Source organism: Manis javanica, chromosome 10, assembly GCF_040802235.1.
Source record: "Manis javanica isolate MJ-LG chromosome 10, MJ_LKY, whole genome shotgun sequence".
Classification (NCBI taxonomy): Eukaryota; Metazoa; Chordata; class Mammalia; order Pholidota; family Manidae; genus Manis; species Manis javanica.
In genome coordinates, this window is record NC_133165.1 from 2,922,671 (window position 1) to 2,937,692 (window position 15,022).

General features: G+C 42.5%; 1 protein-coding gene across 2 annotated transcripts in view; it reads left to right on the top strand.

Annotated features, from left to right (window-relative positions):
* Positions 1-15,022, top strand: part of CREBBP (CREB binding protein) — a 124,786-nt gene that overhangs the window by 20,382 nt on the left and 89,382 nt on the right. For both annotated transcript variants that reach the window (XM_073214575.1, XM_073214576.1), the window contains exon 2: positions 8,295-9,007. In XM_073214575.1, the coding sequence (XP_073070676.1) occupies positions 8,295-9,007 (713 nt within the window). The remainder of the gene's footprint in view (positions 1-8,294; positions 9,008-15,022) is intronic.

The window sequence follows — 15,022 nt, forward strand, 5'->3', positions numbered from 1 at the left end:
ATAAAGTATTCCTGGTTCAAGGCCCTTCTGCTTCATTGCATTAAATACATCCTGCCACTCCCTTCTGGCCTGTAAGGTTTCTGCTGAGAAGTCTGGTGTTAGCCTGATGGGCTTCCCTTTGTATGTGAGCTCATTTCTCTCTCTGGCTGCTTTTAATAGTCTGTCCTTATCCTTGATCTTTGCCATTTTAATGATTATATGTCTTGGTGTTGTCTTCTTTGGGTCCTTATGTTGGGAGATCTGTGCACCTCCATGGCCTGAGAGACTATCTCCTTCTCCAGATTGGGCAAGTTTTCAGCAGTTACCTCCATAAAGACACTTTCTATCCCTTTTTCTCTCTCTTCTTCTTCAGGTACCCCTATAATGCAAATATTGTTCCGTTTGGATTGGTCACACAGTTCTCTCAATAGTCTTTCATTCTTAGAGATCCTTTTTTCTCTCTGTGCCTCAGCTTCTTTGTATTCCTCTTCTCTAATTTCTATTTCATTTATTGTCTCCACTGTATCTAATCTGCTTTTAAAACCTTCCATTATATGTTTTCATTTCTGATACTGTGTTCCGTAATGATTGGAGCTCTGACTGGAATTCATTCCTGAGTTCTTGAATATTTTTCCATATCTCCATGAGCATGTTTATGATTTTTATTTTGAAATCTCTTTCAGGAAGGTTCATGAGATCGGTTTCATTTGACTCTCTTTCTGGTGTATGTAGGATTTTGCTTTGAACCAGGCTCCTTTTATACTTCATATTTGTATATGGCGCCCTCTAGTGCCCAGAAGCTCTACTCTCTGGAGCTGCTCAGCCCCTGAAGCAATGTCGAGGGTGGTAGGGGAGTGGTATTGGTGCCTGGGGGGAGGAAAGAGCTGTTTTCTGCTTCTCAGCTGCTGTGCCTGTCTGCACTGCCTGAGCCAGTGGGCCGAGCACACAGGTATAAGCCTCTATGCTTTGCGTTTGTAGTTGCTGTAGACAGGGCTTCCCTCTGGTCGGCCTAATGCCAGGGTATGGTTTCCCGGTTTGCGAGCCACATGGGGCTGGCTGGGAGAAAGGTGCAGTAAGCTGCATATCACGGAGGGGGTCCTTGCAGCTGTGCAGCCAGCCAGGGGGCGGGAGTTCCTGAAGATCGTGAAAGTTCCCAACCTGCTGGGCAGAGGTACCCCGGACAATTTTGTCTACCTGTCCTTTCTTCTGAGCAGTAGTAAGCTCTGTGCAGTCCTTGTCCCTTTAGCAGCCCACTTGCTGTTAGGAAATCTCTCAAACTGCCTGCCTTTCTTTTGTCCCAGAGCAGCTGGACATGGATCTCTGCTTTCCACAAGCAGCTGGAATCTCATTCTCTCCAGGTATTCTGCCTGTCTTAGCTTTCCAACCCCAGAGCACTGTGCAACATAGGTTTGTGCTCCCAGAGCAGATCCCCAGAGCTAGGTGTTCTGCAGTCCCAGGCCTCCACTCCCCCACTGGTGAGCTGGGGTGAGGGAAGGGCTTGGGTCCTGCTGGGTCACGGCTTTGGTACGTTACCCTGTTGCGTGAGGTCTTTTCTTTTCTCCAGGTGTATGCAGTGTGGCGCAGCCTTTTTTGTTGCTCTTTCAGGATTAGTTGAATTAATTATATTTTCGTATTATATGCGTTTTTAGGAAGAGGCCTCTGTCTCACCTCTCACAGTGCCATCTTTCTAATGTGATTTATGATTTAATTCTTTCATCAGTGATCCTGGAGGCTGATACTATTTTCATATCCATTTTAGAGCTGAGGAACCACGCATAGGGAAGTGGCAGTAGTGACAGAATCAGGACCTGGCTGGGTGTTTTCTCACTACACCAGACTGTGCTTCCTGTGTCGTCAGTGTCTAATTGGTAATAAACTAAAAAATGCACTCGGGAGGTCTGGGACAGTCTTCATGTCATCTGAGAATCACATCTGTCTACTGTTCTGTGGATCCTCCCTTTCAGATGAGAGCTTCTTCAAGAGGTAGTGCTCTTGCTGGGTTGACTTTTTGTAACCAGTTTTGAGTTAGGAATTAAAAATACTCTTTGTTAACTTTCTGGCGTTGATGAATAAAAGTGATTAGCTTTTGAAAGCTTTAAGAGAAGCATTTGAATAGTCAAGAGTTACAGTACAGTCAATGATAAAACCTCAAGAAATTATGAAATAATTTTAAAGAAAGCTAGACCTTTTTCATAGGGAATAAGCTGTGGAGAGAAACAGTGGTGGGTGGGAAAGAGAGGATACCCATTTGAGGGGCGCTTCATACTTGGAAGTAGAGGAGCATCAACATAAACCAGCAGCTTAGCTCTTCTGTAGTTTATTTCTCATACCACCAGGTCTCATTCAGCATTGTGCCATTTAATCTCCTCAGGACAAAGGGGCATTGATGCTGAGGTGTCCCCAGAGAGTGAAATAGACTGGTCCCCTAGAAGATAAGAGGCCAGAAAGAAGGGTGCAAAGAAAGATGAGTCTAACAATGTAACATTTCCGGAGAATTCATTGTTGAACTTTGCTGTTTGTTCCTGTTTTAGGAAAATAGTAATGTTAAGATTACTACTTTATGTCTTTGGCTAGACAAGTACCTTGTTAAACTGGGTACTGTGTGCCATTGTAATTTCTACACACTTCTCCATCATGCATGCATTCATCAGCATGCAGGGTTTTGTTGAGGGCCTAGGACATGCTGAGCATTTTACAGTTGGCAGTGGTGGGCAGGAGCCCTGCCTTCATGGTGCTTATGCCTCATGAGATATAACAGGAAGTTGATAGTATGATTTTAAAACTCACTCATATACAGAGTACAGAAGAGTTCATACGTCTGGCCAGTACAAGGTGTGATAAATTGGACACATTTTGACAGAAAACTCAGTTCTGCCAATACAGAGAATTGGGGGCTCCAAATGCAATTCAAAGGAAAAAATTAGGTATTATGATAGAAAGAGGAGATATTTGAAAACCTGAGGAAAGATGTTTTTCTGGATGATTTGTTTAACTGGTGTATTTGAACAAATTCTTTTTCAAAACAAATTTTTTTCAAATGTTATTGGCTGGACAGACTGATTCAGCTACTTATCTATTTGAGTTTGTGAAACCAAAAGCTTTTTTTCAGAGTACCTTACTTGTTTAAGGCGAAACACTGATTTCCAATAATGCTGAGTAAGAACGGGTCTTAGAACGTGTGTGAGGTACTGCTTGTCTTTTCTGTGTTTTGAAGTGATCATCCCCGGAATGAGGTTTCCATGTGCAGTTGCCCCCTGTGGTCATGCTTGGGGAAGACCTTCCATTCCCGAGGCGGGTGAGCTTGGTTGTGATTTTGCCCTCCTAAGCTGCTGCTGTGGGTGCCTCTGCCTTCTGAGTGTGATGGGGACTGGGGAGCTGGTAGCTTTCTTTCCTCTCAGATCAGCTTAATGAATGGGGCAGACTCTGGGTTAGTGCCAGGAAGCCCCCAAAGAGAGAACATTCCTGTCTGGCTGTGGGAGCGTGACAAGCTGTGCTTGCTGTTTGCTGTGTGGCAGGGAGTCTCTTGCTCAGTGTTCTAGAAAGTAGGGTGCCCATGAATCTTGTGAGCCTCAGCATGGCTCTCTCCTGGGTCTCCTGGTGAACTGGAGGAGAGAAGAGAACTTCCTCGGATTCCAGTGGTGACACTGCACTTTGAATCTTAGGGACTGCTGGTCATGCAGACTGGTATTGCCCAACCTGTGTGTTGGGACACACAGGTGTGTAGAAAGCATAGCTGTGTTATGTTGCAATATCCTGGCTTTCCTTCTTCACTCTCTCTGTCAACTTCTTGAACTAGAGAGTAGGGAAATGTGACAGTGACGGTGAGAGCAAGAGTGATGGCGGGCACGGGCATCCTCCCGCCAGCCCTGCACAGCCTGTCTTGCTGTTCTGAGAAGCCCCACCTTGCACATTTGGTGTGTACCTGCTCATGTGGGTTGTGACCAGTAGGGTGAGGACATAAGTATAGTTAGCCAACCCTTCCTGCACCCAAATGACTACAAGCTGTGTTTGAACTAAAACAGGATGAGGAAAAGTGGTCACGGTGGACAAAATGTTGCACACCAATAAAACACAAGAATGAGCCCAAGACATAATGCCTGCTACGACTGTAAGAGGTGTGTGCGTGTGACTAGACTAAACCATAAGAGAAAATTGGTAAATTTGAGAGTGGCAGCATGGGGTTGAATTTTTAAAGGTAAGAAATTTTAGTTTTTGTGTAAGATAGAATAAAATAACCAGTATCTGTGACACAAAGGGGTTCAGCCGGCTCGCATCTTGCGTCAGCGGGATATCACGGTCCATGTCTGAGAGTTAAGGGAATCAAGGCGCAGGCATGGGGCAGTTTGCCCAGGGAGGTGCTGCTTGGCTCAGCCAGGTTTGGAGCTGGTGCCCCACTTCTGATGCCATTTCCCTTTCCAGCCCTTTCCAGATGGGCTGGCGCTGCTGGGTTTAACTATTCTTTTTAGGTTTACCTGCTGTTGGCCTGGCCACCCTCTCTGAGGAAAAGTGCTTTGGAATATTTGGAAGAGCCAGGAGGCTCCAAACTTTAAATTTAAAATATTTGGAGCTCATTTTCTTCTTCTGGTTTACAGTACTTCTACTGGCTAGCCATCCCCTCCTTGGCACATCGGAAGGAAACCCGATCTCTGTCATAATGGCTCCCGCTTTCTGGTTTAGATGAGTTTCATTCTCGTGTTCATAGAGTAAGGAGCATGGTGTTAAAAACAGTGATTTTTTTAAAGTGTACTGAGTAAAAATATGCATGTGGACAGAAGCTGGAAGGCAACAAACAAAAATATTGGTTATATATATATATTGGAGGGTGGTTTTATTTATACTTAATTTCTGTGTCATCTTTGCGTCTGGGGATCATAGTGAACCTCCAGATCGAGGACAACACACTAGCATAAAAGGCGTGGAGTGGTGCCCACAGAAGCACACGGAGGCATGGAGGCTTGGCGGGGGCCAGCAGCAGCCCTGCTCAGCGGTGCCCTCAGAGCTGTCCGCTGTATCCAGTGGTCAGCTCCTGTGTGTCCTCGTATTTATGTGGCCTGTAACCATAAGGAAGCAACTCCAAATTGAGAGACATTCTGCAAAATAACTGTCCTGTCTTAAAAAATATGGGAAAGATAGAGTCTGAGGAACCTTTCTGGATGAAAGGATAAGACAGACGTGACAACTAGTGCAGAAGCCCCCTAAGTTGGATCTTAGACCAGGAAAATAAATGTGAGAAAGGGCATTATGGGTCATCTGAGTTAGAGAAACCAGTATATGAAGTACTGTGTCAATGTTACATTTCCTGAATTTGATAAACATACTGTGCTTATGTGAAAGGGTATTCTTAGGATGCATAGTGAAGGAGTTGGAGGGGGAGGCAGGATCATACTGTGCAACTTATTCTCACAGGTTCTGCAAAAAACAAAGTGTGTGTCCCTGTGCACGGGGGTGGGATTTTCTACACTGAGAGAGAGCACATGCAGAAGGAACGGGCACTCATGCGACAGCTCACTGTGGCGTGGCCGGGAGGTGGGGTGCGTCGGGAGTGTTGGGGGAAGGAGGGCTGAGAAGTGGGCTCATGGCCTAGGGTGCCACCAAAGGAGTGTGAACTCCATCTGCAGAAATGATTGTGATTCCAGGATGCCTTCAGCTTCATTAAACTCCAGGTGGAAAGGCTTACATGGTAGGAAATGTATTTTCTCATATAACAAGAAGTCTGAAGGTTGAGAGGCTCCAGGGTTGGACAGTTCAGCTCAGGGAGGGCTTCACAAACCCAAGTGTTTGTAATTCTTGCTGCAGCGTCCTTAGTGTGTGAGTGGTGTCTCTTCTCCTGGCCAAGGATGGTTGCTGCAGTTCACAATGAAGACTAGTGCAAAAAGGGGAGCTCTTTTTCTGAGGAGCCCTGACTGTTAGGAAGGAAAACCTTTTCCAGACGTGTCTTGGTTGATGCCTTCAGTTCCTTTAGCTGGGATTGTGTCACCTGCAAGGGGAGGGTGGTGGTGGCTGGCTTCTCCAGTCCCACTCGTTGCTGTGGCTGGGAGGGTGTTGCCCTTCCTTAGTGGAGCCCCCAAGCAGCCACCCGTTGAGGGTGTTGGATGAGCAGTCTTTAGGGTCAGCCACTGTGGAGAAAACATTTTCAGTTTTCTAAAAGTTGGTGGTGGGAAGGGGGAGCAGCTGTGTTAAAAAAGAAAAAAAAAAAGCCAAAACGCCACGTGTGCTCATGCCCCGCCGCTTTACCAGTAGGGCTCTCTAGTTCTGTCATGTTGTTTTCCAGCCAGTGCCCACGTGCACGTACTTTAGTTCTGACGTTACTCTGGGTGCCATTCAGCGTACAGTTTCCATTTGTATGTTTTTACATAACGTACCTTTTCCTTCATGTCGGTAGTTTTCATGATTATTTTAATAGATGTATAATGTTTTATAATACTACACAGTGATTTATCAGACCTTCTGCTCTTGGATACCAGTACTAACAATAGGGAATACTTACTGAACGCTCGCCACCCACAGGTGATGTTTGTTTAAGTGCTTTACATTTGTTAATTCATGTAGTCCTCAAAACAGCTCTATGAGGTACAGTGGCCATGATCACCACCAGTTTTCAGATGAGGAAACTGAGGCACAGGAAGTCTAAATACTACCCAAAGTCACACAGCTAGTAAGCGGAGAGCTAGAGGCACAGCCTGGTTCAGTTGCAGGCATTTTGGGTCTAGTCGTCACTAGTTTAGTAAACAACTAGTGTAAACCTAGTCTATACCTACTAGGCTCAGCTGCCTCGGGGGTGGTGGTGGTGGCTGCACTTGGTTTGATATTACAGAGAATACTGCCGTCAGTGTATTTCTGCAGATCCTTGTGCACATGCCCATATGGCCAGGTTGTCATGGGTTGCAGACTGCGTAGTCCGTGCAGGTGACATACATAGGCCACGTGTTAGGGAATGGCACTTTAAGACCAGAAAAAATGTTTGATTACCAGGAAGGTTGACCTGCTTTGTTCACTGTTTTGTCTTCTGTTGTGATCCTTACTTGCTTGTGTCTGTTGGGGTTCCATGTGCTTCTCATCTGTCTGTCTGATTGATGTTAACCCCTTTCAAATGAGAGAAGTACTTTTTTTTTTTTTTGAGAGGGCATCTCTCATATTTATTGATCAAATGGTTGTTAACAACAATAAAATTCTGTATAGGGGAGTCAATGCTCAATGCACAATCATTAATCCACCCCAAGCCTAATTTTCGTCAGTCTCCATTCTTCTGAAGCATAACGAACAAGTTCTTAAATGGTGAACAAGTTCTTACATGGTGAGCAGTCCAAGGGCAGTCATCACAGAAACTTTCGGTTTTGATCACGCATTATGAACTATAAACAATCAGGTCAAATATGAATATTCATTTGATTTTTATACGTGATTTATATGTGGATCCCACATTTCTCCCTTTACTGTTATTATTATTTTTATTTTTAATAAAATGCTGAAGTGGTAGGTAGATGCAAGATAAAGGTAGAAAACATAGTTTAGTGCTGTAAGAGGGCAAATCTAGATGATCAGATGATCAGGTGTGTGCCTATGGACTAAGTATTAATCCAGGCTAGACGAGGGCAGCAAGACATCCACGGATGCAGAAGATTTCTCTCAAAACGGGGGGGGGTTGAGGTTCTAAGCTTCACCACTGTTGAGACCCAATTTCTCACCTGATGGCCCCCCTGCAACTGTGCCTGTCTTAGGTTGTTCGAGAGAAGTATTTTTGAAGCTTCTGTTTCCTTTTACTTTTAACTGTTTTTAGTTTCTGTATATGTCTTCTTACTTTCTGCAACTTAAGCACTTTGAGAAATCTCATTTTCTGTTTAGGCTGGTTTTCTTGATAATTTACCTTTTAAGTACATAATCAGTTAAGATTGGACTTTAATTTCCTTCCCTTGCCTCCTCTCCACTGATGTCCAATTATTTTTTACATTCTTAAAAGCATTTTAACATTATAATTCAGTGAATTTTTAAATTTTACATTGTTTTCCTTTAATTTGTATGTCTGTGTTTGTCCTCAGACCACACTATTTAATTATTGTCTTAGAATATATGATAAAATCTAATAGGCTTTGTCTTCCTCTCATCTCTGTTTAACTTACCTTCTTCAGAATTTGGAAAATATTCTTCCTTGTTTTATTTTCCCAAATTGAACTTTCAAGTCATTTTGGCATTACTCCTGAGACATGCTAGTGTCCCTTGCTACACGCCCCTTTAGGCTAAGATCGTAGTAACATATGACAATTGGAGAGCTATTATGGTTGCTTAGTTTTTCATTTCCATTTCTGTTTAATTTCTAGATTTTGGATCATTGTTTGACTTGGAAAATGATCTTCCTGATGAGCTGATCCCCAATGGAGGAGAATTAGGCCTTTTAAACAGTGGGAACCTTGTTCCAGATGCTGCTTCCAAACATAAACAACTGTCGGAGCTTCTGCGCGGAGGCAGTGGCTCTAGTATTAACCCAGGAATAGGAAATGTGAGTGCTGGCAGCCCCGTGCAGCAGGGCCTCGGCAGCCAGGCTCAGGGGCAGCCGAACAGTGCAAACATGGCCAGCCTGGGTGCCATGGGCAAGAGCCCTCTGAACCAGGGAGATACGTCAGCCCCTAGCCTGCCCAAGCAGGCAGCCAGCACCTCTGGGCCCACTCCCCCTGCTTCCCAACCACTGAATCAGCAAGCACAAAAGCAAGTGGGGCTGGTAACGAGCAGCCCTGCCACGTCGCAGACAGGACCTGGGATCTGCATGAATGCTAACTTTAACCAGACCCACCCAGGCCTCCTCAATAGTAACTCTGGCCACAGTTTAATGAACCAGGCCCCGCAAGGGCAGGCGCAAGTCATGAATGGATCTCTGGGGGCTGCTGGCAGAGGAAGGGGAGCTGGAATGCCGTACCCTGCTCCAGCCATGCAGGGGACCACGAGCAGCGTGCTGGCCGAGACGTTAACGCAGGTTTCGCCGCAGATGGCCAGTCACGCCGGACTGAACACGGCACAGGCGGGAGGCATGACAAAGGTAAGTGAACTGAAGGTGTGAATGCCTCCTACTAACCGGGGGCTTCTCCCTCCAAGCAGCATGAAGTGGGACGATGTGGCATGTTCCTGTCCTTCAGGCTTTCCTCCTGCCCCTCAGGCTTTGGTATCTTGGAGCTCATCTTTCTAGGATAAAGATCTCTGCCCCGTGTCTTTAACATGAGAGTTCTTAAAGAAGTTGGCAGTAGAATAGCTTCCACAGCAGAGAGTTGAAAGCCCAGGCAATGCATTTGAACTGATTGCCAGTTTTCAACCTCTGAAGAAAAAGTGTAGAAATAAGACAATAGGACCACATGGTTGAAAGAGGCAGCTTCTGCTGGGAATCGGCTTTTTGTTGCATCAGTGAATCTGGGAAAGGCTGCTTCAACTCCTCTTTCCCCACTTTTTAAGGTCTTACTCTGTATGCACTTTCCTTTTTACAACCACCTGCTGAAGTGTCTGTTGTCACGGTCTCTGTTTTACCAACGAAGAAGCTGTGTTCTGAGTTGGTTGGCTACCTGCCATGGTTAACAGGGAAGAGGTGGCAGAGCCAGGGAACCGTACAGACCCTCAGGTCCCAAGGAAAACTCCAAAGCAGTGCTTCTCAGAGTGAGGTCCCTGAGCCAGCAGCATCAGCTGAAGTAAAGAGCTTGTTAGAAGCTTCGAGCTGCTGACCCAGAAACTGGAGATGGGACCCAGCACTGGGGGCTTTATGAAGACTCCAGGCTCGTGGGAGGCCTGTGCGGGGTTGAGGACTGTGCTCTAGGGAAAGGCCTTGGCTGGCGTTTGCAGCCACCAGCTATGCGTCTGGTGTGGAGTAGGAACTGAACTGGAGAATAGGGAAGGCGGATGCCAAGATGGATAGGAGGCGACAGAGAAAGATGAGCTGACAAGGGAGGAGGAGCCCAGGCTGATTCCCTGGCCCGGTAGGCGCCGCAGGAACTCTGACCCTGAGGCTTCTCAGCATCAGCCCCAGCACACCAATTTCAGGCAGTATTTCATACAGCAAATTCCAGAAGAGTAAAACAGTCTGGGCTGTTCTTTGGATTTGATTAGTCTTAAGTAAGGGAAGGGTAAGAGGAGGGCACCATTTCCCCATGAGGTTGATTCAAGTATTAGGTGATGGATACGAAGCCCTGTGACTGGCTTAGGTAAGGAGAGGATTTTTTTCTTTTAACTTAAGAAATAAAGGTGCAGTAATTCCATACATTAAAATTGCATTTTTCTCTTTTGAAGTGTTATTAATTAAAAGGGAATGTGAACTTAAATTGTAGTTGTCCCTGGCATTTGGAGAGGGGTCTGTGTGTGCGTGTACCTTTTAGAGGTGGGTTGAGAAGAGATTTCTGTGGGTTTAAGTTTCATGGATAGATTGACATTTATTCCTTCCTAATTCACACATCACTTCACTCCATGCTATCCAGTTACAAAAAACTTTATATTTTAGAGAATTTAGTTCATATCCAAAAGTAAGCATAATAGTATAATAATGCAAGGGTTCACAAACTTTTTGGCCTTAAGACTCCTGAATAATCTTAAAAATTACTGAGGGCCCCACAGGGATATTTTAAAAATATGGATCATATCCATGAACATTTGCCACATGAGATACTAAAGTTAGAACTTTAAGACACAAGCACACATTCCATTAACCATTAAGCACAATGATATTACACCTCACAGAGCCTTTGGAAAACCTTTCTGTGTTCTTGTGAGAGAATGAGAATAAAAAAGACAGTCTTACTATTTTATGAAAACCGTTTTGACGTTGTGATACACTCTCCACTCCCCACCCCCAGAAAGGGTGTGGGTCCCTTGACCAAATTTGGAGAGCCATTGATAGTATGTATCCCTAAAAGTTAGACCGTTATACCTTAACACAGTACCATTCTCAGGTGTAACTGAATGATTTCTTCATGTCATCAAATGTCCACTTAAATATTCAAGTTTCCAGTGACCTCATGTGTCATAATTTGTTTTTTACAGACTTTTTTTTCCCAAAACCCGAATAACCCATATTTTATTCAGTTGATATGGCTCTTAAGAATCTATTACTCTCTAGCATCCTTAAAATTTATCTGTTTAAGAATCTCATTGTTTTGCGTGTCTTTTGTTTTTTGTTCCTGGGGGGTTTCCTGCAGTCTGGACTTTGTTGATTGTATCTCTATCACCTCACGTTCTCTGGCCACCCAGGTTTTCATTCGTTTCTTCAGAGTGACCTTTCTTTCAAACAACACTTTGTAAGTGTTCATTATGAGGAAAGTAAGCCACGTTAGCGTTGTGGGGGCAGCCGTCTCTGCTCCCTGTAGGCATCCCAGAGAGGCCGATGGAGGAGGAGCAGGGACTGAATTTTTGGAATCGCCCCTGGGTGGGACAAAAGAACTGATAGTGGTAAGAGCAAGAGACAAGTTCATTCAAAGCCAAATAAGACTTTAAAATGGACACGGGGGAAAAATTTTTTTAAGGTAATTTTGTTTCAAAATTATCACTATAAAGGAAATGTAGATTTCCTGTAAAATTATTCAAAGAGCAGCTCGTCACTCCTTACAGACAGCCACTTCTATGCAGTCTATTATTCATACACACCCTTTTTTAATATGAACTGGAACCAAACTGGTAATAAGCACCTTACTGTTTTACAATGCAGCCATATGTCCCAGATGCCTTTCCATGTCATTGCACACTGATTCTTCTTTTTTTCCTCCTGATAGCAAAATACTCCATTATCTAAAGCACCCTAATTTATCACTTTTCTAATTTGGATTGTTTCTGATTTTTCATTGGTACAAACAGTGCTGCAGTCAGTATATCCTTGTGTAGGGACATCATGCGTCTTGGGGTAGATTCTGAAAAGTGAGGTCAGTGGGTCAGAGACTCTTAGAAGTTCTGTGTTTTAGAAAGTATTCATCATATTGTTTAACAACAAACAGCCAAAAATTAAAAAAAAAAAAACATTAAGAACTGAAAAGGTCATCTCCTTCAATCCTTGATGTTTGGTTCTCCCAAATTCTCTCATCAAAGGTGGCTACTGTTTCTTACCTATCCTGCCAGAGATGGTCTGTGCATAGAGGCGTAGAGGTCTTTGGTGGGCATGTGTGTCAATAGCTGCCCTAAATATGAAAAGTAGGGTAGTATGACCTCCGTGTGTGTGTGTGTGTGTGTGTGTGTGTGTGTGTGTGTGTGTATGTCTGCATGCACCTTCTTCCAACCACCTGCCAGCGTGAGTTGGCCCATGTTATCTGTTGGATCTCAGCCCTTCTTCCTATGTCTGTGCAGTAGTAGTCCCTGAGTTGGGTCTATCTTCATTTACAGGACTAGTGCCCTAATGACTTTATGCTTAGGTAGTTTCCAGTGTTCTGTTGCTATTAACAATTTTGATTTGTATATACATCTTTGTACAGCTGGGTGACTGTATCTGCTGGATAAATTCTTGGAAGTAAAATTTCTAGATTAAAGGATATTGACATTTTTATTAAAAATCTATGCTTGATAAGCATAGATTATTGACAAATATGCTCCCCCAAAACACGTAAATTACACCTCATCAACAGTGAGTGAGTCCCGTCTCAAATTCTCTTCAACATTGGTATCATTTTTTACTGATTTGCCAATCTCTTAGGCAAATTGTCTTTGAGGCAAAATGTTTTTTCATATGTTCATGGGCATTTGTATTTTGCTGTTTGTTACTAATATTTCATATTCTCTGTCAGTTTTTCTGTTGCGTTGTGTCCCATTTTTTCTTGTTGGTTTGTATTTCTTAAAACATCCTTTGTATATTAAAAGGTAAAGCCTTTTAAATGTAAGTCCCCCGCCTTTTTTATTTGCTAAACTCTGTTTTACCAGGACTGTTGCCATGTAGGTTTATAATACCATAGTTCTGTGTTTTTACCAGTGAATGTTTTCAGTTTTTATTAAAAACAGTTACAACTTTTTTTCCTTTATAACTTTTGGGTTTTATGTCATGTTTAGAAATGCTTTCTCTATTCCAGAATTATGAAATATTCTCCTATATTTTTCCCCTTATACCTTTGATTTTTAACTGAGAATTTATTTTGGCCTGAGTGGGATTTAGAGGTCTAGCTGCCTATTTTTTCTTAGTTATAGTAATCGCAGCACCATTTATTCAGATGTTGCTAATCCAGCTTTTTTCACCCAGTGATGTAAACAAGCTATTTTGGTTGTACTTTATTCAGTTTTCAAATACACAGGGTTTGGGTCTGATGCTGTATTCTTGGTTTTGTTCCATTGATCTTTGCTTATCCTGTGCCAAAAACTTCTTATCCTTGCCACATAACAAATTTTAGTATGTGATGGAGCTCGTTGCACTTCATTCTCTTTAAACAATATACTCTTTTCTGTGCCATTCTCATAAGGTGCCCCTTCAGGTGTGTGGTTTTCAGCCCTGTCTGCACATCACATCACAGGTACCTGGGGAGTTTTAAAAAAAATGTAATGTTTGAGCCCCACTGCAGACCGATTCAGTTAGAATATCTGGGGAGACCATGAGAATTACTGCAGTTTATAGCTTCTCAGATGATTTTCATGGCAGCTAGGGTTGGGAAACACTTGTTTCAGATAAATTTTAAGACTGTTTTCCAAATTCTTAAAAACAAACAAAATAATCTTATGATTGGTATTGTGTTGAACTTTATAAATCATTTAAGAGAGAATTTGACATTTTAACAGTTTTGTGGCTTCCTGAGTGGTCTTATCCTATGAATACAAGTTATGTCATTTTGTGGGGTCTTACATTGCTCAGAAGCATAGTATAGTTTTCTTTATATAGGTAATACACCTTTCTTATTAATTGTATTTCCAAATGTGTTAATGGATTTACTGTTGCTTTTGGGGGCAAGTTCTGTTTCTTTACGTAACTGACTATTGTTCTAATATAGGAAGGATGTTGCTGTATTTGTGTCGCTTTGGTAAACTGGCCACTTCATGGAATTCTCTTATTTATTCTAATACTTTTTCAGATGGTTCTGAAGTTTGGGTTTCCCTAGTTAGGCAGTTCTCTTTTGTGTTATCGATACTGCTATATTCTCCTTGCTAGTATTTCTGGCAATGTTTATAGTCTTGGGCATAAAGTCTGTCTTACATCTGACTTAAGTACAGATGTATCTAGTATTTTATTATTAAGCCTAATGTGAGTGTTGGTTTACAATCATTTTAAATTGGAGCATAATCTATTGCTTGTTTATCAGATGTTTGCTTTTATCAAATTCCTTTTTGACGTCTGTGGTGATTAACTAGTGAGTTTTCCCTTTTGTTTTATTTATGTGAAAAATTATCTCAGTAGGTTTCCTAGTATCAAATTGAACCATCTCTGTAATGGTGAAATTGAAAGTTAATTTATTGCTCAGTTTTATTTGCTAGTTGCGCTTACGATTTTGCTTCTCACTAATCAGTAGTGAGATCGATCCATAAGTTCTTCATGGTGTTTTGTCAGGTTTTTTTTACCAGTGTTATGTTCACTTGGTCAAAAAGAGCTAGTAAATCTTTCATATCTGTTCTGTGTAATGGTTTGGCATTTGTTCTGTTCTTTGGAGAATACACTTTTCCTGTATGACTATACAGGCCTGAAGCTTTTTTTCCCCGTGGGTGACTTAAGATCTTTACACTCTTGCTGTTTTTATAGATACTGGCCCTTTTAAACTTTTGGTCTCTTGGGTCAGTATATTTTTCTTCTAGGAAAGTCTCAATTTAGTTTGGTTTTGATAAAAACTCAAAATATTTAACTTTCACCTCATTTACAAATATAAACTGGATACTATATGCCATTCCCATGTTACACATTAAGAAATGGAGGCATACAAAGTAGAGGGAATGGAGGAAAGTTGAATAACTTCCCACAGTCACACAGTCTGGCTGAGGATGGATCTCTTAGTCCCTGACCTGTGCAGCCTGTTCTCTGGTCAGTTTTACAATTTATATTTTAATAGAAATTCTTTTAATGTAGACTTTAAAATTCATTAACTTAGACTTGTGTAAAAATTCTTAAAATTTTAGACTTTATCGATGT